General features: G+C 40.4%; 2 protein-coding genes and 1 long non-coding RNA gene across 4 annotated transcripts; 1 reads left to right on the top strand and 2 right to left on the bottom strand.

Annotated features, from left to right (window-relative positions):
• Positions 1 to 4415, bottom strand: LOC109951570 (uncharacterized). 2 transcript variants are annotated; one of them, XR_002273630.1, is made up of 3 exons: positions 3855 to 4415; positions 161 to 323; positions 1 to 49 (listed from the first exon to the last, which is right to left on the bottom strand). It is a non-coding gene; the product is annotated as an uncharacterized LOC109951570 (long non-coding RNA). The 2 variants fall into 2 exon arrangements; XR_002273631.1 differs by having other exon boundaries at positions 208 to 323; positions 3855 to 4384.
• A 120-nt stretch (positions 4416 to 4535) lies between these two features.
• Positions 4536 to 6994, top strand: LOC109951568 (zinc finger and SCAN domain-containing protein 32). The gene is made up of 2 exons (XM_020586140.1): positions 4536 to 5453; positions 5668 to 6994. The coding sequence occupies exons 1-2, from the start codon at positions 5171 to 5173 to the stop codon at positions 6576 to 6578; spliced, it is 1194 nt and encodes a 397-aa protein (XP_020441796.1). The 5' UTR covers positions 4536 to 5170; the 3' UTR covers positions 6579 to 6994.
• A 3115-nt stretch (positions 6995 to 10109) lies between these two features.
• nectin4b (nectin cell adhesion molecule 4b) lies at positions 10110 to 25591 on the bottom strand. Its single transcript, XM_020586138.1, has 11 exons — positions 25221 to 25591; positions 23141 to 23350; positions 21512 to 21679; positions 18122 to 18400; positions 14960 to 15077; positions 13215 to 13366; positions 12674 to 12839; positions 12470 to 12545; positions 12160 to 12219; positions 11476 to 11676; positions 10110 to 10635 (listed from the first exon to the last, which is right to left on the bottom strand). Exons 1-11 carry the CDS (start codon positions 25270 to 25272, stop codon positions 10351 to 10353), a joined length of 1767 nt encoding a protein of 588 aa, XP_020441794.1. The 5' UTR covers positions 25273 to 25591; the 3' UTR covers positions 10110 to 10350.
• Positions 25592 to 25757: the final 166 nt, after the last annotated feature.

A 25757-nucleotide genomic window follows, 5' to 3' on the forward strand; every position in this document is an offset into this window, starting at 1 on the left:
TGGTGACGTAAAAGATGGTGATACCAGTGAGGGTAATATGGGCCTTTTTCTGTAATGTACCCACATGACAAGAGGACTAGACTGTGTTAATGGTGCCGAGGGTTTCACGGCAGGACAGGATTTGTTCAGTTTGTGTCCTGGGAGAAAATATGTCACACACATAAACTTCAGTTTTGAATTTTGTTTAGGGTGCCCCCGGCGACAAACCCTGGCTGGTTCCAAGATGTTTCCTTCTAGTCCAGTTCCTTGGTGCTTGTAACTCGGGAGTCCACCACGATGAGACAGATTTTATATATTTGAAAGATGTCTAAGTCCTTGGAGACCTAAAGAAAATAAAGAAAAAAATTATTATTTGGTTGATTTATAGATTTAGATGGGTAAAATAACAGTAGGACTTGATTTATAGGTGTGCCACACACCTATGCTTTAGGGGAAAAAGCTGCCATGTTATTCTCTTTCTTGAAAAAATATGGTATTTAATAGCAACTGTAGCTGTCAACTGGTTCTTGCCTTAGGATGGATGAGACAAGGAGCTATTGCTTAACAGGCCCAAAGGTAATGGCTGTAATAGGGGCCGATTGTCCAATTATGGGAGATTAGCCAAGGACCTTTCCTGCCATCCAAAGTAAAAACAGCAGGGTACAAAAGAAACAGGAAAGGAAGTCTGTGGTCTTTTTTTTTTTTGGCTGATGCAGCATGTTGAGTGTAGTTATAAATCCTTCTTTGAAAAACTAAAAAAAAAACAAAAACTAACGTTTACATTTTCACCATAAAAACCCATTCCATCCCTCTAAGTCATGAGAAAATCTCCATTCAGTTTTGTTTAACTTTGGAGACATTTCTGATATGTCTATGTATTTAAATAAGTAATTATGCCCAAACACTGGGAGTCTTATAGGTAACTGTTGGATGGAATAACAGATGAAGCAGACTAAGTGAAGAGGAATGATCTTTCAGAATTAAAAGCTATAATGAAGCTGATAACTAGGTACCAGCAGGTACAGTAGTATGAACAACTGAATTAATAATCTACCTATAAAATATTTTATCTACATTTCGCAACCCTACTCCAAAATAAATTTAAATTTTTCCAAAAGCATAAATCAATGCAACACCTTTCTCTCTCTTTCTTGTATATAAAATATTCTACAAACACACTGACAGCAGTTGCCAACAGAGGCAACTACACTAAACAAAAGGATATTCTGATGACTGATTAATAATTAAGCTATTTTTAAAAACAAAAACTAAACATATTGTAGGATATAATCTTTAGGAATTTAGAATGGCATTTACACTAAAGTTGCAGCCCTATTCTCATCTACTTCAGTTAGAATAAAGAAGACTGACATGGAGTTGCTTGCGCTAAAATACAACTTTTAACATCAACTGCTTGCCAAAAGTAATGACAAAAAGTAAATACTGTCTACCTCTTCCTTTGTTGGTGAACTACAGTACTTGTTCAGCAAGTTCATACATATATTAAAAAGTCTGAGCTCACATTTAATACTACAAAGGCTGCATTACATCATTGCAGTCTTATTTAGCAAACAATTACAGTGTGGGTACCAAAGACATAACCAGAATAGTTTGATCAAATGTGTTCCAGTAAACTGGGAGGAACAACGTGGCAAAGGGCAAGAAAGTACAGATTTAAAATAAATATGTTAAAAAGGTCTATATTAAACCAAAGTAAAAACTCAGAAGTCAATCTGTGGACCAGATAAAGTCTCATAAGAACAGGTCCTAAAAACAGCACTGAGATGATGCAGCCAGACTCTGCTTTGGTCCATTAGTATTACATCACAGACACTACACTCTTACTCTACTGGGCAACTTCTGAGATCATTCTCTGTCCCAGCCACATCCTTAAAAGGCTTTTCATCCCCCTCTTTCTTTGTTCTCTCCAATGACACCTCCTTTTCTTCCCTGTTTAAATTGTGCAACAAAAATAAAAGTGCCTGTGCCAAGAAAAATGCAAGCCACAAGTACTAGGCCTAAGGTTTCCTGTCTTATTTCAGTAACTTTCTCATCCAAGAGCAAGAACAGAGACACATATTTCATCTATGTTGTCGTATCTGGGTAGACAAGAATAGGAATAGGTCAACAAGTAACAAGCTTCTTTGTCCACACACCCACCTCAGTGGTCAAAGCATCAGATAATGACTAAACCCAGACTTACAAGAATTTCAGTCATGTAAATTATATTTAAGAAATCAAACCTGTGTTGGTCTCCCAGATACTGTCGGTGGATAAAAATCTTTATCTGGCTAACATTAAAAACAAACATCATTCAGCATCATTCCCAACTAAAGGGAAGACAACAATTGCCTCATACTACAGAATAACTTCATACCATTAAAGCTACTCTTTCTTATTTCTTTTTGGCCACTAGAGGGTCTAGTGAGACGCAAAACAAACTGACACCACAAGATGCTCAAATCTAAGGCCTTTAGTGGCTTTTAACCCTTTCCATGTCAAAAAGCCAAACAGATGTTAATCCTGGTTTTTGCTCTCTCTTTGTCCCACTCTCTCGGAGCAAAAGATACCACCTCTTTACTTTGGCAGTCGCTGGTTCAGACTTTTAGCTGCCCAGAGCGCCTCCATGGCTGGATGTTTGAAATGACTACATACAGTTCAAAAAACACTTCTTATAACCTTGGCTATTCTTAGAGAACAGTAGAGAAGCTGGAAGAACAACAAAAGGGCTGTAAGTGACAGTGTGTCATGGAGGGGGTAGTATGACTGAGAGAAACAACATCCTATCCCATTGTCACTTGATTTATTGGGCACTGTGTAAAATCTTAATTAATGTACCTTTAAAAATAAAATTATATAACAGTCCTGCAATATTTAGCAATATCATAACCCTCTCTGTTGCTGGAAATGCTCTTGATGCAAGTGATTAAAAGAAAAATAGGCAAGACTTCAGTGTTCATTACTATATTTGCTTCCAAAATATTCCCTGTTGCCTACATATCCAAAGGGCATGCATTTAAAATACCACACTAAAGGGAATATGCAAGGAAAAGGGTGGAATTTTAAAAGGCCTTTTTTTGGTCTGTAAAATGCGGCCTGCTACTCCAAAACAGATGGTACATCTCCAAAGCAGCTTGGGGCCAATGGTTTAACAGTAGTTTGGGAGCCTGAACACTATCCAGTTTTGTTCAGTGGATTACAGGCTAATAGAATGTTCTTAGCAAATAAAGAAAACATAAGTGTTATAATGACCAGTATTTCAGCTAGGGTTAGAGTGAGCAAGATACATTCAAGGGGTATGTGAGCATACAAAGCATCAAGAATGAAGTAGAACCTGATATATTCTCACTATTTTTAAAAACAAGGTAAAGGTCCATCAACTAGGTCTACTAATCTGTGATGTTAACTATTCAAGCCAAAACCGATTTTGCATTTTAACTGTCTGCTGGCCATTTTCCTGTGAGCTACATAGCCCAGAGACTTGCACACTAAAAAAAAGCAATGCTTATCAAGTTTTGAGTGAGGTCACATTCAACAAAAGTGAATGGCAATCTCTTATATGACCACAATCTACTGTGACAAACTGCGTTGATATATGAGCCCCTGCATACCTGTCATTCTTCAAAGGTTTAAAGTAGTAAAGTCCATGGGGCACCGTGGGTAAAAGAAACTGCCCGTTATTCCATAGACATTTAAAAAGTCCATGCTGACACAACCTGTCATATTCAATGGAGGTAGTTAGGGGAAGAATCAATAGTCGGATCAACATTCTATTAACGTGTTAGTGAACACTAAAGACAAAATGTAAGTTAAACAAACAGCTCGCTTCAGCTAGCATGAGCTTTAACTGCTTGTTAGTTAATCTGCTTACTTACCCGTTTTTATTTTAGAGAGATGTCTGTAAGGGAAGTCCAAGCTGGGTTCCATGTCTTTGCCTATAAGTACTTATCGAAAATGACGAGCTAACCCCGAAACACCAAAGTTGGTAATGCAGCTAGCGTTAGCTCTGTGACTAGCTGAGGGGCTTGTTTGTCAACAAAACTCGAGCTAAGCAAAGAGCTAACAGACATTAGCCTGACATCCACTGACACACACAACACAACGTTTTTCGTGGCGACCGCTCAAAAGTCCACATCCGCAAAAGCTGAATTCTCTTAATGAACTCAGAGTCGGTTGTCTGTCGCTCTTGGTTCCACAAAAGAGTAGCGTACGATGTTTTTGTACCGCCCTCGGCAATATTTCAGACGCCTGTTGCTGTTTGACAGCTCCGTCGTCGACCTGGACACAGGTCCAAAATTACACTAAGCTTAGCGAAGGAAGAAATATTTGTTGTGAATCGGAGGTAAAATGGCAAATGTATATATGTATACAGCAATGTAACATAAGGAAAATATAAAGAAAAGCCAGAACAAAGCTAAAAATATTGAAAAGATACAAACAGCTTTGCAAGAATGCTAGACTGAATAAAATGGTCAAATACTAATTGAATGTTTTTGTGGGTTTAAATCTTATTATAGGCTCCTGTCACACACACATCAGCACTTTGGTTTTGAGCTAAGCTTTTATGTGTTCTCATGGAAATAGAGCCTCATCTAGTGGACACAAAGAGGCAGCAAAGCTACAAATGTCACACAACAGCAAGATATTGCCAGGCAGTGGTGTTCTATTTGTTTCCATGTGTTGGCCATTGGCAGTTTGCCGCAAATTATATTCTGTGATTACGTTTTGGGGAACAGCGAGAGAAAAATCTCCGGATTTCTTGTGTCAGTTGCTCTTTGGAATTGCAGATTTTGAATTAATATGGAAAACTGTGCAGCATTACAAGGATCGCATAATTACGAGATAAGATCCTCCCATTTCTTATTTGGTAAGGGCAATGCGCTTCCGTACGCTGGTGTTTATCACGTAAGAGTTTCTTAATCGTTTACATCCTGCACACACACAATGCCTGGTTTGTTTTTATTCAGGTTTTCTTGTCGAGAAATGTTGTCCTAACATCAGCACCGTAGATCTTCTGTCACGTGACTATGACAGTTTCCTGTTACTCTTCCACTTCTATGTTTTTACCCTCAGCTGCTATAATGTAAAAAGCAACGACAGAACTGTTATTACCGTGTGTTTTGCCCTCACATACAAAGTTATCTAAACGTTTGCCACGTCGTTGCAGTCAGAGGTACCGAACCTGGGCAACATGGCCAACTGTGTGGCTTTCCAGAGGAAATTAACCTCGATCATGGAGATGCTAGCTAAAACTGCCGTGTTAGAAATCAGTAAACTGTGGGAGGACGGCTTTGCTCTTATCCAGATCGAGCTTCGCCGGAGAGAGAGTGAAGTTGAAGTGTTGAAAAGAAAGTTGATGTTGATGGAAAACGAGCGGCTAACAGTCCTGGCTCATGCTCAGACTACAAATCTGTCCTCAGTATCTTCTTCCAAGAGAGAGCAGCAGAACAGGCTGCTGCCGCCTACTGGTATTGGTAAGGATAACAATAATCAATGTATGTTTTAAAATCTATCCTAAGGAATTGACCTACATACTAACAATTGGTTTTCAACTTATTGACTCATTTATGTAAATTACAAATTACCTGAATTGCTGGCATCTCAGTCACAAAGCAGAACTGTTTCTAAATTATTTTTCAAGGAAATTGTCTAGTTAAAGGTTAAAATGTGCCTCCTCTGTTGTTTCAGGACCTATTATAGATTCAGTCCAGACACTGTGTTCTGATCTGAGTGCCAGGGAGGTGGTGGACACCTCAGCGAATCACATACCCCCACTACCACCACCACCACCTGTTCAAACAGAGGAGAAACAGTGTGAGCAGCTCAAGTCTAACCTCTGTGAAAGTGACAGAGATGATGAAGACTTAATAGTCAAGCTAGAAGACGAGGACGACGTCCAGATTGTGGAACAGATGGTGGACTCTGATCACAGTGTTGATGGAGCAGGTCAGGAGGAGATGGAGCTGAACCACCAGCCGGCTGAGGTTGTGGAAGAACAAGAGAGCCAGCAGTGGACGCCTGTTTTAATCGGAGATCGCGACACTGCTGATGACTCAGACTGCTGTTTAGAACCAAAGCAGCTGTCACAAAATCTGGACTCAGAAATCCTGCTCATTCAAAATGCTTTGGATATTTTTGATAATTCAGCAGAGTCAGCTTACTCTGACAGGTTTATGAGGGATATTGGACAAGGTGCATCAAGTAAGTCAAGGGCTCCTGTGACTTTTAGCCAAGTTCAACCAAGTCAACCTACAGAAGCAATAAATCACCCAGAGAGAGGAGTGTCTGTCAGATTCCTCTCAGAGACACAACAAACTAAAAACATGTCAGCTTTCAACCCAGACAGCAGATTCCTTCTCCTGAACGACCCAGAGTTGCATAAAACGATCGAGAGTCGCCGTATCAGGGAGAAATGGTTCATCTGCCCCTTCTGTGGGAAAAGCTTTGATCGTGTCAGCCATCTGGAAATTCACCAGCGAATTCACACAGGAGAGAAACCGTACACATGCGAGACATGTGGCAAGTGTTTCTCTCAGAGGAGTAACCTTCGCACTCACCAGCGGACTCACAAAGAGGCTCTATCCCAGAATCCAGTTTGACTCAATTGATTTTGAAGACTGAGAAAGGCTGGAAACACCTCTGTTGCGTTTATGTCCCAGCCTTTCCCACACAGTGATTAGACCCACCAGTATGATTAGCAGTCCATTTAATTTCTTACAAATATTTCCAGACTTCAGCCAGTGTTGCTGAAGCAGCAAGAGAGGGTCAGGAAGAGAAGGATGTAGGAGAGGAGGAGGAGGATGGCAGTCAAGTGCAGTACAGAAACAAGTGGTCAGTTGGACAGCAAAACACAAAGATGTAGCAGCAAAGTGGCCTCATTTCTATTCTTCCATGCAGTGATAAAAGTTTTACCGTATTTAAGTAAATAACATGGAAGCATGTGCACTCCAACCCCATCCCACCCTCTCATCAGCTACCTCCACAAGTAGAATCTATAGTGGATTAAAGGTGATTATTCAGACCCCCTTCACTTTTTTCAATTTTGTTATGGTGCAGCCTGATACCACAATCTATGCTCTTGATTGTTGCTGAGCTGCAACATAACAAAATTGAAAAAAAAGTGAAGGGGGTCTGAATACTTTCTGAATCCACTGTAATTCTGTAGGAAACACTGATGTCCACATTATTTTTCTAATTATTTTGATATTGATATGAAATAATGTAGCTGAGTGATTATGTGAACACCTTTTTTGGATAAGTTATAACTTTTCCATAGGTTTCAAAAGGTTATTGTTAAAGACACAACTGGCTTTTTGATGATGCGAGTTGTGGATCAGAAAGCGATCAGGTCTCTGTGTGTATGCTGATTGTCGACCCTCTGATGTTCCTTGTTCTTGTCTGTTGTCCTATTTTCAGGTTAACAGAATTGGAGTACGTAGACCAGCTAAGATCTAGATTTGAATAAGCACAAGCATTTATTTCCTAACTAATCTTCCACCACTTGAGATCATCAAAATACAACCGCAGCACTTGAAGACTGAACTCACACGACAGCAGTATGTAACAGCCATTACATTTGTTTTCCTTGTAATAGTAGTGAAACTGGAGGTTTTGTGAGGTTGGCCACAGATACATTTTATCAATGTAAATTGTGTCTTTCCTTTTCAAAGAGTGTCTAGTAGGAAAAGGAGCACTCGGGCTCTTCTTTTTAGCATTTACATATTTATGGATCAGTTAGGAACATTCTTAATAAGACAACACCTTTTGACTTAATATCTTTCGGTAACTTCCTCTAAAGCTCTCCAAAGGGATCCTGAGGTGAACCATACAGATCTTCTTGTAGATTGTCCTAGGTCTAGACCAGTGTTTCTTCCAGTCATGCATGCCTGTTGTACTTCCATGCCGACTCTCCATTTTAAGCGGAGTCGTCATATTTTAAAAGGAATACATTTGAAACAAATATGAAGCAACATCTTCGCACACGGACTGGAAACCGGGGGAACAGCTAGCTCTATACAAAGGTGACAAAATCAAAGGTGACTTAAAACCACACCTTGATTTTATAATACAGATTGAACAAACAAGATATGACATGTTGGCTGTTCCAGCCCCAGGTAAGCTAACAGACTCCTGGCTGTAGGGGTATATTTAAATTACAGATATGACAGAGGTGTCAGTGTTCTTAGAGTCCTGCCAACAAAATAAGTGTATTTCCAAAATGCAGAAATATTCCTTTAATTCAGAGGTTTGCTGAGATACCAAGGTTCTCTGAACTCACCACCCTGTCACACAGGCCGAGACTAGTTGCACTTCTTTGTCTACTTGTATCCACAGTCTCAGTTATTAGTCATTACTGAGCTAACGAGTAGGTCAGAACAAGCATTAAACAAGAAATCACTACAGACTGCACTCTGCAGCAGCTGCAATCATCCTTGTGACTTTGTTTTTAATATTGCATACGGTGTACTTTTATGAATAAACATTTAAATATTTACAAGACAGTTCTCAGTTTCATAGAAAACATTGAGTGAATATAAAACAACCTACATGTGTATTTGTAAGCACACAACCGGCAGTGCTTTAATGCAGAAAGATGCTGCAGTACTTTTAATCCAGTCCATTCAGCTGAATGTAGATACATTTTGAACCTGGTCAAAGGAGCCTGTTTCACATTTTATCTATGAATAGCCACCACTTTTTTTAAAATGCCTGTGTTCAGGTCCTCAGGGTAACAGTTGTTTTGACCATTTTCCTTGTGTGTGCTGTGAATGACATCATAAACAAACAGTAGCTCTTCCACATAGATAATACAAACACATACTATATAAATGTACAAACTTTTCATCCACAGGTTCAAAGCTAAAAATATACCAGGGTTCTTAGTGCAGTTTACTCTTAACTTGGCCCAGACTTAGAGCTTAGAAACTGTTCCCTGAATGTTTTTTTTACACAAGATGACTGGATTCATACTCACTTTGCTGTATTTATAAGCAGGAATTAACCAGAATCAGTGGATGTGCAAATACAGTAAACATTGTACACCAGGAATCTGGCTTCCTTGTATAAAGGAGTAACAGTGAAAGGCAAAACTCACCAGGTACTTGATTCCCCATTAGTTGATCTTTAAAATAATTAGCATATAAAAACTTGTGAATGACATCCTTGTGGCCATGAACCGCAGCGTCCCTGGTTCCTGTCTGACTGGAGGCCTTTGTTGAATGTCACTCACCATCTCTCTCCCCTCATTTCTTGTAATCTCGCCACAGTTGGCTCTCATAAAGGCATAACTGCCAAAAATAATGTAAAAACTGCCAATTACTATGGAGTTTGAATAAAGCAGGGCTGCCCAATACATCGATTGTGATCGACCAGCCGATCGCAAAGGTAGTGTCTGTAGATCCCGTGTCAATATAATGAGCTTAGTTAATGGTTTCAAACCAAAAATGCAACATTTTGGGGAACTTCCAAAACCTTGCATCAGAGCTGGAGACGCAACGGAAAGCATGTGCGCAACTTGACATTGCGCGCTACACAAAGCAGACTGACAACTGTCCAGAGTTTGACAAACGCTTTCAATACCTTGCCTCACTCCAGCCAGTCTCTACATTTATGTGCTACCCATTTAGGGACGATATTGAGGTTGATTCACTCGCATCAAAAATTGCAACGCTGTTTCACCTGAACTGGTCTGGAGTGGAGGATGAGATATTGACACTACAGACTGACATTCAGCTGAAGTCCAGGGCTAATGGACTGTTTTGGAACTTACAGAGGAAAAGTACCCAAACATGAGGAAATGTGCCATTGACTGCATTATTTGACTCTACTTATTTATGTGTGTCAGCATTTTCTCACATGGAGATTATTAAGTCCAAATACTGCTCCAGTCTGCTTTAGGCTGGCTACCAGCAGCTACTGTCCGGACTCTGAGGCCCTGGCTGATTCCATTCAGTGCAAGTCATCAGAGTAAAGTAATGGCCAAGAAAGTACTGAACTGTAGTGCGCCTTAATGTTCATGCAGTTATGCAAGGTGCGCCAAACTCTACTTATTTATGTGTGTCAGCATTTTCTCACATGGAGATTATTAAGTCCAAATACTGCTCCAGTCTGCTTTAGGCTGGCTATCTGTAGTTATATCATTTTGATTTGGTCCTTTGAAAAGTAGCTCGCAAGGCAAAAAAGTGTGGGCACCCCTGGAATAAAGGATCAAAATTGGACAAGCCAGTGGCAAAAAATTATCAGTGTCTGAACCCATTACCCTCTACAATCAGCATGTACAAAACCAACATCCAGTTACAAAGAATAACGTCCCTGTCAACATGGGCTGTGGACAGACACTGTCTTCACATGATGTGGATGAGAGTCTACAGTCTAGACCACCTGTGTTCTGGGCTGGAGCAGAATGGCATTGGAGTGTGGCTTGGGCCTGAGGAGCCCGTTACTGTAGTAGAAGTGGTTGTTGAGTGCCTCAGAGATCTGATAGGAGTTGCTGCTGTCGTCGTCCTCCTGTCCTCCCTCCCCTGACAGGGCGGGAGTCCAGTCCTCAACGCGTGGAGAGTCTCCTTCGCTGGGATGGCCCAGGTCTGGCTCTCTGGGGCCGACACCATCATCCTGCTGGGCCTTCAGGGGAACCAGAGATGAAGGAAGACCTGAGTCCTGAAACACATGGCAGGAAATCAGACTTTTCTGAAACTGAGCTGGATAAGGCAATTATTTGACCTCTAATCATTTTTACAAGGCAAAGCAAGGTAGCTTTTTCTGCACAGAGCATTTTAAACACAGGCAAAGACAAACATTGAGGGGAAAAAAATACAGAAATCCTTATTTGGACAAATCACCTCTAAACATTGAATGACATGTTAACAACCTATAAGAAACTGTATGTGTGCTTCTGTTTGACGGAAGTGAACATCAGTATTATATATACAAACACAATACTGTTCTAAACAGCTATTAAAACATCCTGGTGCACCTCATAACACACATACCACCCTACTGAAACTGACTCAGAGGAGAAACAAGATGGTTGAGGATACACCACTGGCTCCACAAAAAAGGAAATAAAAACTTTCCTGGATTTTGCCAGTGCTGATAGCAGCCATGTGGTCAGATCAGAACCACATCAGGTTGTTACACATTATCTAGAGTTTGCTCAGGACTGTATTTTAAAAAAAAATGCAAAAAGGTAGCACCAAGCTGAAACCACATGCTTACAGTTCTCCAGTTACACTACATTTTTTACATAAATTATGTCAAATTTGATACTTTGAAAGGGACAGAACTGCCTAGACACAGTCTGTTATAATACAGCTATACAGTATCATGCATTTCCAATTCTTCTTTGTTGCTCTTGGCTCTTTTTTGTTTTGCTGTCTTCATGACAAGTCTCTGACAGGACGATGCATATGAATCAGTAAATGAAACGCAACACCGTGTGACACACTGCAAACGAAACTGAATACATTTCAACCTAATCTCTCAGATGCCAACACATACCAGAGACATGTTGCTGCTTTTCAGGTACGACTCCACCCTCCTCCTGCGCTCGTCCTTCTCTCCATCCATCTCTGCCCCTCTCGGACTCTCCCTGCCATCATTCCAGACGACGGGACGTCCCAGTTCATCCACCTCCACCCCTCCAGGAGGCCCCCACTTGCCACCCAGAGTTGACTGGCTGCCTCTGTAGTTGGGTCGCTCCTGCAGGTGGGCAGATGGCCCAGTCACAACAACGGCAGCAGCTATTTATGGTCTTAAAGGCCTCTTCTAAACAATAAGCATGTGACTGTAAAACTCTTTCTTCATGAAAGCTGGTGCCAGCTGGTGACAGAAACTGATGTGAGATCATTAAAGGAATAAATAATGTGGAATTAAATCATCACATACTATATACTCTACTGTCATTTCACCAGACCTTAGCCAATATTGCCCTCTGATATCAGCAAACATAAAATAGATATAACCATAATGAAAGGATCATCGTTGTTCTTTATTATAGGTGTATAAAAGTTTAAAAGGCTGCCGGTTTGACTTAAGACTAAAATTATATGACTATAACATGCTTGATTCCATTCAGGGGCCTTTGTAGAAACACGTGTCTATATTTCTGTCTTTCTGTCTGTGTATGCTGTTTACTGACAACAATCACAGGATATCAGCAAGTATTTCCAGTGAGGAACTCACCAGAGACATTTGGCTGTTTTTCATTCTGCTGTCTACTCTGAGCGCAGCATAATCTTCACTCTGGGAAGCACAGAGAACGTGAGAGAGTGAAGATCAGCACAAAAGATTTTTAAAAACTACAATCACCCAGAATGAAATACTAATGATACAGCATGTGTCTCTCAGCTATTAGTTTGGAGCTGCAACAGCCTGTAGTCATCAGCTCCACCTCAGCTACGCACAACCCCAGACCCGGTTTCTCTCAGCCCTGCAGGTCACTGTTCTCAGCACCAAGAGTATAGTGTGTGTGTGTCTGTGTGTGTGTCTGTACCGGCACTCTGGGGTCTGTGCTGACGGAGTTCAGTCTCCTGAAAGATGGTTGTCTGGAGAGGTTGTTAATTTCCATCCTGGGGTTTAAAAATAAAGTGTAAAAAATATGTAGACAACCTAAACATTAACAGTTCTCATCACAGTTAAAGTTCTTAAAAAGTCTTTGCACTTTCCCATTTTTTCAAGAAAATATGGGCCAGCTCACGCTTTTTCACTGAGCTCCATCTCAAGCTTTTTGTTTCTGTGCCGATGGTAGTGGTTGACCAGCAGGATGATAATGACCAGGGCCACAACCAAAGCTGCAGCTGCAGCACCAATAATGATCGCCAACAGGTTATCCTCAAAGAAGCCGCCCTTGCGTGGAGATGTCTCTGAAAGAACAATGAGGAAGACAAACGCTGATGCATGTACACACATTCACACAGACACTGTGACATCTTTCAGTCTTTCAGAATGAGCTATTTCGATCCTCATTTGAGTTTAAAAACATCCGTTCTTGCCCTCTGTTCATCACAAGGGGGCAGCAGGGTACCACAATTACTCCCAATCAAAAAGGAATTAGCTCAGTATCTTGGTTTTGTTCTAAACTCAACTGGTCTTATGATTCCAAGTATCCATCCACTCATTTCTTCCTGCTAAAAAAATTAAAAAAAAAAACAACAAAAAACATACAGTGGCAGGATGATTTCTCATTTCAATCCTGAGTGATTTTAACCTGTAGCAACACTGAGGCTCCTGGCACATACCTGCTATTCTCAGCATATACTCGGTTTTATCTACTCCCACGTTGTTCTTGACGAAACATTCATAAGCCCCACTGTCATTCATACGCACGGGCCGCTCAAAAACAAGTTTTCCTCCTACCACAGATACCCCATCTGGCAGAGCGCCTCCTTTCCTGTGGACAATCACATGAAAATGTCACCATTAATTCACATAGATGTGGCAAAGAGATAACACACAGAAACAATAACTGTGACTCATTGTGGTAACTGAGAAATGACTTAAATGCAAACCTGAATTCCAGTTTAAAGTAACTATTTGTGCCAAGAGCAGGAAGCAACAGTACGAAATGCAGCAACCGGGGTGCATCAAGGAAGCGATTTAACTAAATGAACACTACACATGATCAGATTCACCAGAGTGTAACCACCAATTTGCATGCACCTGAAACAAAACCTGCTGGGCTTACAAGTGGCGCCCATTGATCTGACCAGAGGAACTAAATAGTAGGTTTGTGGGATTTAAAGTCCAGTAAGTGAGTCCCACAGTGTGCAGCTGAAGACATCACAGGCCACATAATGGAGAGCCAGTTTCTGATCAGGTCCACTGAGAGGGGTCATGTTGCCTTTAGTTTCACTGTGCTACAAATGTGCTGCTTTACCCCCCAAACTGGAGCCAGTTCAGGTTTCATTCCTCAAAACTCCACCTAGGTTCTCTACTCAACCCTTAATAATAGGATTAGGGGTGGAGTTTGCATCTGACAGAGCAGATGGCTGAAAACAGAATAATCCACTGTCAGAAGCTGAAAGATCGTGTGCATAAAATATATTATCAAGGCAATGGAACCAAGAGCTTGCAATGAGAGAAAACTACACTAAACTTTAATTTGAACCTTAAACAAGTCTGTTGTCAAGTCTGATGTTTTGTGAAATATGCTTATTTGCTTTGTTGCTAAGAGTTAGACAGCAAGAGTAATACCACTGTCCATAAATATGAGATGAAACCAGATGATCAGAGCATCAGCTGTAGCTTCATATTTTATCAATCTTCTCATCTAATTCTCAGCAAGAAAGGGAATAACCCTATCTCCCAAAATGTTAAACTACTGCTGCTTTAAGATCCTGTTCTCTGGCTCTGAACAGTGCTTGTTCACATGGCATGTGTTTGCACTGATGGATGCGCCAAAGGGTCTGTGAGATTGAAAAGGTTTAATCCAGAATAATCTTAATATTTCGGGATTGTCTCATGACTAAAATATTTTGCACTCAGCACACATTTGATCATTGTGTTTACAGTAGTAGCTGTAATAGCTGGTACAGTGCCTCTAATTAAAGTACAGACCCTGTGTTTTACCGGGCATTAGAGTGATATTTAAGGCATGGCACTATGATTAAATGCTTAGCATGCGTCTCCTGCTCTTCCTCGTGTTGCACTCTCTCTCCCTTGTGTGAAAATATCCCCCCCCCCGTTCCAACTTTAAAATTGTGCAACACAACACCATAGCTTTTATTCCACAATGAATTGAGCCAGGAAAGAAAGGCCCCCTCCTTAGGATTCCAGCACACCCCCTTTGTTATTGACGGGGGGGGGGGGGGGTGGGGCTTATGTACGTTTTCAGTTGCATTCCAGTGCCGTGTAAAGAGCAATTTTTCAGGGGAGATAGAATTACAGTGGGCTGAATTCATGTCTAATTGTCACAGTCTTGCTGGCAGCCGGACAGAGTTAAACCATAGATACGCATGAGCAGCACACAGGCTGATGACTGTACCATGTCCAGGTGATGTTCTGAGGTTTGGGGTATCCTCCACTGTCACAGAGCAGCTCTGCCTTCTGCAATCCCACATACCAGTCTCCTGAACGAGATGAAATGGTGGCATCTGGGGGGTCTGACACACAAACAGAGACATAAGCACGCAGCAGCACAAAATATTCACTCACATACTGCAAAGAGATAAAGAGAAAAAAACAGCAGAGATGGGCATTTAAAGAAATCTGTTCACGCTGAAAACAATACATGTTGCTGGTGTTTGTTTTCATTTATCCAAAGATGAAGCTTCCTACTTTACAACTCATTATTTTGTCACCAAATCTCAAGAACTGGAAGTGCCAAAACCAAAAATGTTGTTTTTCTAAGTCCTACACTAATCGATAAGGTTTAACAGGAAAGGCCAGCATGTGAAATTAACAGAAAAACTTACTTTTTAAAATGTGCATTTACCGTGTTATTTCCAACTGAACATATAAAAGCCAACTGATGTGGAGTGTTTCAGTACAGTATGTTATTCCATTGACACAATTCCAAGTACATGTGCGTGTACTGTGATTTCTGCTGATGACAGCAGTCTTTACATCTCATTATGACAATCTAAGGTATCGACTTTTGTGTGTGCTGGTTTCCACATACACTTGCAAAATGTGAGCAGCTGCTGCCTGAATTAGTCAAAAATTATGTGTTGTCAGGATACTGAATATCTGCACACTTTTTTATACATTATAATCTTGGATTTGGAGATGATGTCAAATCATTCCAAGTCAAAAGTGAAGTGTGGCAAAATCAGAGGTCAGTGGCCAAAGTTTAACTGCAAGTCATTTTTGTTGTGTCAAGTCTGAAGTCGTCAAACTCATGACTCAGTCTAAGTCATTTGACAAGTCAGCGTTGTGAACAATCGTTCAGCATCGACTTACAAATAAAAAAAAAATAAAGTTTAAGTGACTTCACCCCAATGTCATCAACATGAAGGGGACAGAATGTTAATCAAACACTTTCTCAGAAAGGATCTGGCCTGCCAATACTGTCTAATGTTTAGTCCACTGTCACCCATTTATTTTCACAGACACAAGGTTAAGCCAAACAAATATCTCTCTCAGGGAAACTGGATGGGAAAAGCTAATAGGCCAGCCCATAGTCGATACTACACACTAATTTTAAGTAGGTTTTGAGTAAGCAGTATCTCAGTCTGCATGTCAAAACTGCTTTATTATTAAGTGTGCTGTTGATGTACATGATTGTCCCACAATGCCGAGCAAAAAAGGAAATGGAAGTGGTACTCACAGCTGAAAAAGTAAAAAAAATAAACTCCATAAAGCTCAAATAAAACAAAAGCACATTAATAATATAAAGGAAACTGCTGTATATTCTTATTTCTGACCTACATTTAAATTTGCTGTTATAACGTTAATGTACAGTGGAGTAATAAGGCCCCAGACATGATGTCAGGTTTCCTACTGACTGAATGGATTAGAGGCCATAGCCTTGCAGTCCTAACGTATTTAGTATCAGTTGTGCTCAACATTTATAACTCACACTTGCAAATGTGCGTCTTCTAATGTGATTTTTTTTTTTTTTGGTTGCTACAGAAACACAACAAATAATGTTTTACCTCCAAGCTGCTCCCTTAATGTGGAAACTATTCAAACGCAATGGTCATTGAGGCAGTTTTTCCATTTCGGGACCTGCTCTGTCTACATTCACATGCCGGGTCAGTCGCCAGGTGATATACCGGTACCTCATAATTTACAAATTAAGCACCGAGTAGAAGTGTCTCTTTACGCAGTCTTTGTAACGCTGATGATTAATGTGTGAAATGTCTGGTCTTCACACATTTAACCAATTATCACAGACTGCTCTGCACACGGGCACCCCCCGCATTCCTGGAACTTGATTTTAGTGCTGCCTCCCGAGATGGTGCTGAGATTTAGCTCCCAGAACGCGCCTCCAAAATGGACACAAGGCAGTAGAAATAAATGCAGAAACCGTGATGAGCGTTACTTTCCTTTAATGGAATAATCCCTAATGCAAGATGGGTTAGACAGGTAGCCAAGTGGAAAGTAGCTCTAGTTTAGCTAGGTAAGTCTGCACGCCAGTAACCTTACAAAGCCCTACATACCACAGTCATGACTAAAAACATTATTGTCCTGTAGGTTGTTCCATATCTATTTTACTGCTGACAGTTAGCTTATAATAATAGCTGCATTCCATGTACATGCCAAGTCATTGGCATGGTGTCTTCACTGACACACCTAAAATCAAACACAGTCATTAAGGGTAGCCCTTAAACTCGTGCCAACACCGCCAAGCCAACCAAGACAGGAGTGTCAACAGAAGTAGTTTTATATACATTTTAAAAATGTAATGATTAATATGACTCTGTTCGCAGTTTGGTAGGGGACTTTTTTTTTTTTTTTTTGGTCTGCCCAAAACTCCTACAGTATCGGCATAATGTTTTTAAAAGAGATTAAAATAATCTGAGGTGCTATTTTGACTCTGACGTCAGCATTTCTTTTTTTTCTTCGTATCATACCTGATAACATTCCAGGTAATCATTGGAGAATTTTGCTTTTAATAGCAAAACTGTCTCCAGGTTAAAGTTGCAACCACCAAATAGTGAACAGTGGAGAGAAAGTAAAATATAACAGCAGAGTTTCAACTAAAAATAAATCTTTATGGAGATGGGCACCACCTGCCAGAACTACTGTGTGCATCTATGAGTGAGTATAAGTATCTTTGTGTCATTTTTCCTTTTAATTTTAGTTATTTATTTTTAGTAGTGTATAAGATCATCTCTTCCAAGTCTGACAGTTGTTCTGTTAAACTGATGCAATAAAAAGATGTTCAGGTGTAGAGAACGTATACGTTTTGAGCAGTTAGCATGTTCACTGTATGAGCATCATATAATACAGCTAGTAACAAATGGGGGTGGGGGGGTATATCATGGGTTTGTATTTTAATTATGAAACAGTACACTACTTTAACATACAGTGTACAATTAGTATGTAGCATGGAATAAAAACATGTCTGCTGTCGGCCAGTGTCCCCTAAGTTATTCAAGTTTCAGTCAGATTGGAGAGATTATTTATGCGACTCTACCTGTAAACTTAGTTCTCTACATCTGTTGTTCTCATCACTGTCATCATCCCCAGCTGTACTCACACTGAACCACCAGGCGGTTTGAGATCCTGCGTGGCTCCGCCAGCCCAGGGTGCCACACCAAACAGTCCAGCTTTTTCCCATTCATGCTACGGAGCGGATGCAGGGAATAGTAGCTGGACACAGACCCACCCTCACTGGTACGGTTCTGGGACTGGCCCGGCAAGTCGGTGTCCCAGGAGAGACGAGGAACCGGGCGACCCACTGCTCGACAGGTGGCAGCTATGCGGAACGATTGGCCCTCCACCAGGTCTACAGGCTCCAGGGAGGAGATGGGTAAAGCTAACAGAAGAGGAGAAGGAACAGGGTGAGTTTAGGATTTCCGGTGTTTTATTCATTTAGTTTGTTTCATTTACTTTTCTTTTATTTACCCTTTTTAGCCGAAGTGTTTGAACCTTAATTTTCTCATATAAACCACCTTCTAACTTTGCATTGTAAAACTGCTGCATTATATTTTTAAATAAACAAAAAAACAAAAACAAAACAAAAAACAAAATCAACATACATATTCAGTGACTGTTTCCTTTCATTCCAGTATATTACTTTTCCTATTTGTGTGGATAAAACCATTACAGAAATGAAGGCATTAACTTAATGTCTTCTTTTAAACATGTGCAGGTAAATCAACAGACGACAATTAGTGGAACGCACAATTTATTTTCTCTTTAAATAGAAGATATTTTCTTAATCTTGTAATTATTGATATTTTTGGTTTGTTCCTGTGACTTAGAACCTATTCTGTGACGTGATTTAATCACACTGCATCATATCATACCACATTGTGTTTTCATTTTGTGGATTGTCCCAATCTTTCAGATCTGATTTATGTGTCTGCTTATTGAAACTACAACAATAATGTTTAAAAGTCTTTGTGTAATGCACCTTCCCTATAATCTTGGGTAGTTATGCATTGAGATTTAATTAATACTTTCCAAAGCCAGCTAAAGGCTAATTTGTCCTTACCTAAAATTATCTAATTAGATTGGTTAAACAAGATTTCCCTAAATGTTTTGCATCTTTGAGTAAGCGACTGTCAGGGACAAGCACGAGCAACAAGATCCTCAAGATATCATTGGTCAAAAGTATTAGATATGGTTGAAAAAAGAAGATCTGATGAACTTTACCATCCTGGAACACAAAGAACAATATGTACAGATGTCACCTGTGACATTTTCATATAAATACATTTCTGTTTTGCTGCTCTCTGTCACCAACTGGTTTGACATGATTGTGATTCACACCCCAGTCATGAAACCTTTGCTGCTGTAAACACTCGGTACAGTAAGGCTTTCTGCTGGTGTTTGAATGATTAATGCAGAAGACAAAACCGGTAGTTAGCTTAGCAACAATAGCCATTAAGGATTAACAGACAAAGAAAAGGGCACCACCTGCGGAAACCTAAACTTTATAAACAGAAACCCCAAAACAACATAACGTCACAGTAGTGCCTAGAGATTTGACGGGCAGGTGATCTGTGGGAAGGACCTGCTGCACGCTGCAAAGAATAACTTCATCTTTGTGCAAGACAAGACAAATGACAATGACTCACAGCAGCTCGGTGAATAAGCCCCACTTCACCCAAATCCCAATTAAAAAAAAAAAAAAAAAAAAAAAATCTGTGAACTGGCCAAAACAGGATTGTAGGAAAAACAGACCTCCTGTGAGGTCTGAGGGACAAGTCACGATCCACATGACGTGTTCACCTCACTTTTCAAAATCCTAGGTTTGTACAAAAATCCTCTACAGTATCAGCTTGGTTTCCTCCCTGCACTCTCTGTCCACTACAAGGTCGGAGAAGCTCAACCATCATTCATCCCTAAAATTATTAAAATAATCATGTAAAGTTAACATACTCCTAAAAAAAGACCACCGGTGAAAAAACATGTAAAGGGCTGTGTTGTTTTTAGTAAAAGTACAAATAAGATCTACCAGTTAAACTAAAGGTGATTTCTAACTAGACTATTAAAATAAAAATCATTACTAGCCATTTCATCACATCGTATTAATTTTGTTCTTCCCCAACCTTCTCAAACTAAACCCATCAACTTAACAATATTATCTTATTTATGCATTTAAAGGATAATTAGGAATTAGTTAAATGAGGCACAAACTTGCACAGGCTTGTAGGTTTTAATAATACATGGAGAGCGATGTGTATTTAAATGCAAATTTAACATTTTAGGTTTGAATGTTTATGATTTATAAAAGTGAGGGAATTTAGTGCTGCAGGTTGTCAGTTACTTGTGTGTAAGTGTCTGTTGTTTGTCTTGTGCGGCGTGTCGGAACAGGCTTACGACTGAACTGTCACCGCTGAGAACTACCAGCAAAACGGGAAAAGTCATTTTGATGAAACATCGCTCCAGGTTTTACTCCAAGGAGAATCCATCCAGCACCTGCTGACAATGCCTGCACTGCAAAAACAGCTTATTTCAAGGTTTTCTGTATCTGATACTGAACCAGCATCTTGGGTTTTTTGTTTTCATCAGCTGTGTTAAAGGATTTAAAGGTGAAGTTTCTAGTTAAATCCAGTTCTCACCAAAATACACAGAGTGTGTCCCTGAGGGTTAAAAAAAAAAAAAAAAAGATCTTGAATGATTTCAACTGTTTACTTACCACTTTTTCACTAGCTTTAGTTTTGTTATTTCTATCTCCTCTGTATACTTTCATTCAGGGGTGGAAGAAGTAATCAGATCCCTGACTTAAACGCAAGTGTAAAATACTTATGTTTACTTATGTTACTTAAGTACAAAAGTATTGGCATCAGAATATCTAAAGTCTTATGATTATACTGTATTTTTCTATTAATCTGTTTTTGAAAAGCAACTAGTAGCTAACTGAAGTTATAAAATAACCATACTGGAGAAAAAAGTACAATATTTGCCTCTAAAATGTAGTAAAGTCAAAGTATGAAGTATCACAAAATGAAAATACTCAAATACTCATTGCTGTCCTGATCTGCTGCTCTTCCTGAGAGTTCTCCATTTTATTTATTTATTTATTTTTTTGCTAAATTTGTAATTTTGGGCTATAATCAAAAATACTGACTTGGAAACTTATCAAAACCTCAATCAAACCAACTTCCCTCTTCTATTGGGCTGCTGAATCAAAAAACAGCCTTTTACACCCATTAAGATAATCTGTTTTTGATATAAGCAGACCCACTCGGCTGGATATATTTTTAACTTACATTTTTTGCATTTTTCATGTTGTGTTACAAGGAATAAATTTAATAAGCACAAGCTGTTTCAAAAATGTGTGGTTCCCCCGTGGTTAGCAGCTCTTCTTCTTCTATGAAGATGTTTATGGTTTTAAACGGCATTACAGCAGCTGTGATAGGATTAGGAAGGTATGGTAGAGATAAGAGAAAGAGAGGAGGATGAGGAGGAGTCTTACTCCAAACAGTGAGCTGGATGTGCCGCTCAAAGTTTCCATATGGGAAGGTGGAAATGTGGCAGGTGTAGCTGCCCTCGTCCGAGTCCTCGGTGTTGGGGATGAGCAGAGCGGAGTTGTCAGTGGGGCTGCTGCTCTCGAACCTCACACGGCCAGAGTAACGCCCAAACTCTGAAATCCAAAGCAAAAAGATTTCAGCTGAGTACAGATATACATAGGTCCTTCATCTTTTACAGGTAGAAAACTATATTTTACCAATAACATTCTCTCTTGGTCAAAACATTAACTCCAAGAAAAGAAACTAAGTGGTTAGACACTGGCAAAATTAGCCTGTTTTTAATCCAGAGATGTTCCGGATAAACACGGACAGACACTCAACATGCACTATACAGTCTCCTGTTATGATCACAGTTCAGATACACTGTAGTGTGAAGCATGGTCAAGTGTAAAACAGCCCGGTTTACAGAGTCAAAAACAAGAAGAATCTTTTGGTTTTCTCTCAGTTATATCTTTTCTTCTTTTAGTCCTTGAACATGTATTGCCTCAAGGAATCTTACAAAGGGTATGTCTTTTATATAAATTAATAAGAAATAATAACAATGGGCTGGGCAGCCGTCAACTGATAACCAACGCACGCACCAGAGATAATCCTTAAATTTTCTTCAAGCAAACAAATCTGTGAAATTCTGAATAAAATAATCTGAGTTTGAACTCAGGTTATTGTAACAGAAGCCAAACCTGATTTATCATCGTGTGTATAACAGCTGCTATACGATTCCATTTTGTTGCACTATTTGAAATAGCTGTCATTTTAGGATAATGAAGTCCCAGTGTGCCGCTGGCATGACGCCGCACGTACACTTTGCCGCAGCAGGTAGTTACAGTCTGTGTCGCTGCTGAGAAGGAGAACGTTTAGCTGACAGCGTGAAGCTTCAGAAACTACAGATGGGTTACTTAAAAGCTCTCTGAAATATAAAGTTCTGTGCAGATGACTGTATAAGCAAATACTCCTAAGGCAACACAACCACACCTACGCTTCCCAGTAGAGTCATAGTCTACTGGAGCAGCTGAAGGCCTCGGCGCCTTTGAACCCAAAACACCTGAACAGTAGTTGTCTATTCAAGGAGGAGGTGGTTTATGTCTCTAATCTCCTGACCCTAACCTAGTGTCTCTGACCTCTTGTCGACCAGTTCACAACCACGAGCCACTGTAAATAAAAAGCCCAGCTCCAACCTAGAGACCTTTTAAACAAAAGACATTGTGGCTTGTCACAGCAGGGAAAGGGCATAGTTCCATTTAAGTGTCCCAGTAAACAAGCCTTACAAAGCCTACATAAGGCTGCTTTCCACGCTCACGGGCAACCTCCCACTTGAAAAAGCATGACAGAACAACCCTCGAAGTCAGAACTGAAAGTGGGAGACTCAAACCGATTTCATACACCCTGACTTCACTGAGGGGAGATGCTCTGATGTCACTCACCATGGCTGTGGTACAAAATGAACACCTGTGTAAGTTTCATAGTTACAAAATATGAAGCATACAACTCATCTCAGACCCTGAAGATGCTTCATCTCTTAGAAAAGTTTGAGAAGAACCGTTTCCATTCACTGTTAACACATCACAGTACACTACCTGTGTGGCCCTCTTTGAAGTGGGCGGTGATGATCTGGTCCTTGCTGCCATCTGGGAGCTCCTTGTACCAGCTGACTTGCACCACCTTTTGCCCCTCCTGTGCCTGGTAGTGGCAGGGGAGCTTGGTCTGACTTTCTGCCAGAGACAGGAGTGAGGTGTGGAGCTGAGAAGGCTCCACAAAGTCCCCAAAGTCCCCCTGTACACAGGCCACTGAGCAGGCAGAGAAAGAGAGAGGGTTTCACCAAAAAGAGCCGTTTGTGGAGAGTGCTGCCAAGTGTTTAAGCCATTAGACCGTTGACTGAAAGATCAATTGTCAGAAAAATAATCAAATGTATTTATGATAATTAACTTCTGGTCAATTAACAAATAAAAGCCCCAAAACTTTCCTGCTTAAGATCAAAATAAGAGCCTATTCTCTGGCTGCTAATGAGATGGGCAAAAAATTTTAAATTAACACTTTAGTCACTGTTAATTTGATCATTTATGAACCAAATATTAAACAAAAAATAGTATTTTCAACAACAATGTAAAATGCATTCGTTACTCTTCTGGTAGTTTATGTGGTATGGCTTTCACACATTCAGTGACAGTGTCAGTCTGAGTTTAACATCAAAATGATAAGATGATCATAACTGATGAGACAGAAAATGATATGGTTCATCATTAATAGTCATTTATCAAGCAACAAGACAAAGAAAAATGGGAAAAATCAAACAGCTGCCCTTTGATTTCTGGGGTGAACAGGCTTTTTTACCTGCAGTTACTGATTCATGAGTTAAATTAATGATTACACAGAAGCTGTGAGTCCCACAGATAAAATCCCACACAGTCAATCCAAGGACACATTGAACAGAGAAGAGGGGAAATAGGTGTCCTCAGGTTTACATCTGGTCAACAAAGAACTACAGTGTAAATGGCCAAGCTTTGGAGGAGAAATAAAAAGATAGAGTTAAATCCTGTCAGCCTTGATTACTCATGCCAATAATGGTAAAAAAAAAGAGGGGAGAGACAGAGGAAGGCAAAGAGAAGTGGCCAAAGATAAAAAATAAAAAAAAGTCAAACTGAGAGAAAGAGTTAAACACGCACACACTGTTAAACAAACACTGTTCACCTGAACATCACAAGGCTGCTAGTCAAGCTTTTCCTGTTCACTGAACATGGTGGAAACATTATCACACCCGTGGCTGCATGTAAAAATAACAGTCTAATATAACCATCTGCTCTTTTAATTCGAACAGCACAGTGTTCCTGTGTTGTCACAGTTTGGTCTCCACTAAAGAAGGAAACAAAAGCAGCAAGGGTATTGACAGAGTTAGTCACAAAATGAGGAAGGTTGGGCAAGAAGTACTGATTCACATTTACGAAAAGTGAGAATGTGACTGGGCCACATTCTGTTATGCTGCTTGTGTCTCCACACCTAAAGTGACAAACTGCTTGATCAGAAGTACGTAGATGTCTGAGCATTACACCCATATGTGGTTGTTGGTTTTCCACAAGAATTTGGAACCTGGCTGTCGGCTTACATTTAGCCACAACAGCATTAGTGTGGTCCGACTGAAGCTGGAGTTCCAGTTCAGCCCAAAGGTGCTGGACGGGGTCAGGTTGTATAAACACAAGATACCACAGTTCAACCACTATGAGTTTCTTAGTTTTTTGTTGTTTTTTGAGGCATGAAGTGGTAAAATCACAAGGAAAAAAAAGCATCTCGTGACCCCTAAACTTATCTTGTGAACCCATTGTGGGGTTCTTACCAACCTGGGAAACACTGGTCTGAGCATCACCACATATCACTGTATGCTGCCAAACTAACGTCTCACTTCACTGGAACCAAGAGGCCTAGACATTACCATAAAACCCCCGGACTAATGGAACAGTGAACATGGCTGTACACTGTACTAAAGAAGCATCATGTTTAATGTCTGGGCCTTTATTTGCAGGAAAATAAGGACACATCTAGTAAAGTCAGGTTGAATTTCTGGATCTTCAGTTTAACAAATGACAACAGGGGTCCACAAATCACAGTAATCACCTCTGTAAAAGAGTCCCGGTGTCTTCTAAATTAATGCAACACAAAACTCACCAACTAGAAAAAGCAGTGCCAGACACGTTGCCCTTTGCTCCGCCAACTCCATCTCCAGTCCAGAAAAAAACCTGGTCCTAATTCACTTCCTTCTCGACATTGAGTTCAGACAGGGATCTCAGTCCAAGTAGTGAGGAGCTCGCCGCAGGTACACAGGTGCAACAGGTGTTTCCTCACCCACTCGCATACGCTGTTTAAAAAAGAAAAACCCTCCACCGTTGCCCACTCATAGCACCTGGATGTTGTTCAGTGCAGGTTGTACACTTCATTTCCAGTGCGAGCCAGAGTCTCTGCAGCACCAGGCGGAACGACCCAGCAAATAAAGTTATCTCTGAATTCAGAGAAACCAAAAGTTTCAGCGAACAGAAAGCGATCCGTTTGTCACGCACAGCCACAAACATCTAAACCCCATGGTGGAGCCTCACCTGTGTCCTAGCTCCGCCCACTTTGCCAGCTAGACACACCCATTCAATGGTGCGTTTAAGTAATGCTGAATAAAGTCGGACATGTGTGTGTTGACAATTCTGCACCCGAGTT

This window comes from Monopterus albus, unplaced genomic scaffold (genome assembly GCF_001952655.1).
Source record: "Monopterus albus unplaced genomic scaffold, M_albus_1.0 scaffold396.1, whole genome shotgun sequence".
Classification (NCBI taxonomy): domain Eukaryota; kingdom Metazoa; phylum Chordata; class Actinopteri; order Synbranchiformes; family Synbranchidae; genus Monopterus; species Monopterus albus.

Excerpts from the sequence above, each read along its gene's own strand:
- nectin4b (XM_020586138.1), bottom strand. The coding sequence starts at position 25,272 with ATGGAGTTGGCGGAGCAAAGGGCAACGTGTCTGGCACTGCTTTTTCTA. Across the intron at positions 15,078-18,121 it reads AAACCGCCTGGTGGTTCAGT|ACCCCCCAGATGCCACCATT; the intron begins GTGAGTACAGCT and ends TTTGTGTGTCAG. Across the intron at positions 10,636-11,475 it reads AAAGCAGCAACATGTCTCTG|GACTCAGGTCTTCCTTCATC; the intron begins GTATGTGTTGGC and ends CATGTGTTTCAG.
- LOC109951568 (XM_020586140.1), top strand. The coding sequence starts at position 5,171 with ATGGCCAACTGTGTGGCTTTCCAGAGGAAATTAACCTCGATCATGGAG. Across the intron at positions 5,454-5,667 it reads GCTGCCGCCTACTGGTATTG|GACCTATTATAGATTCAGTC; the intron begins GTAAGGATAACA and ends CTGTTGTTTCAG.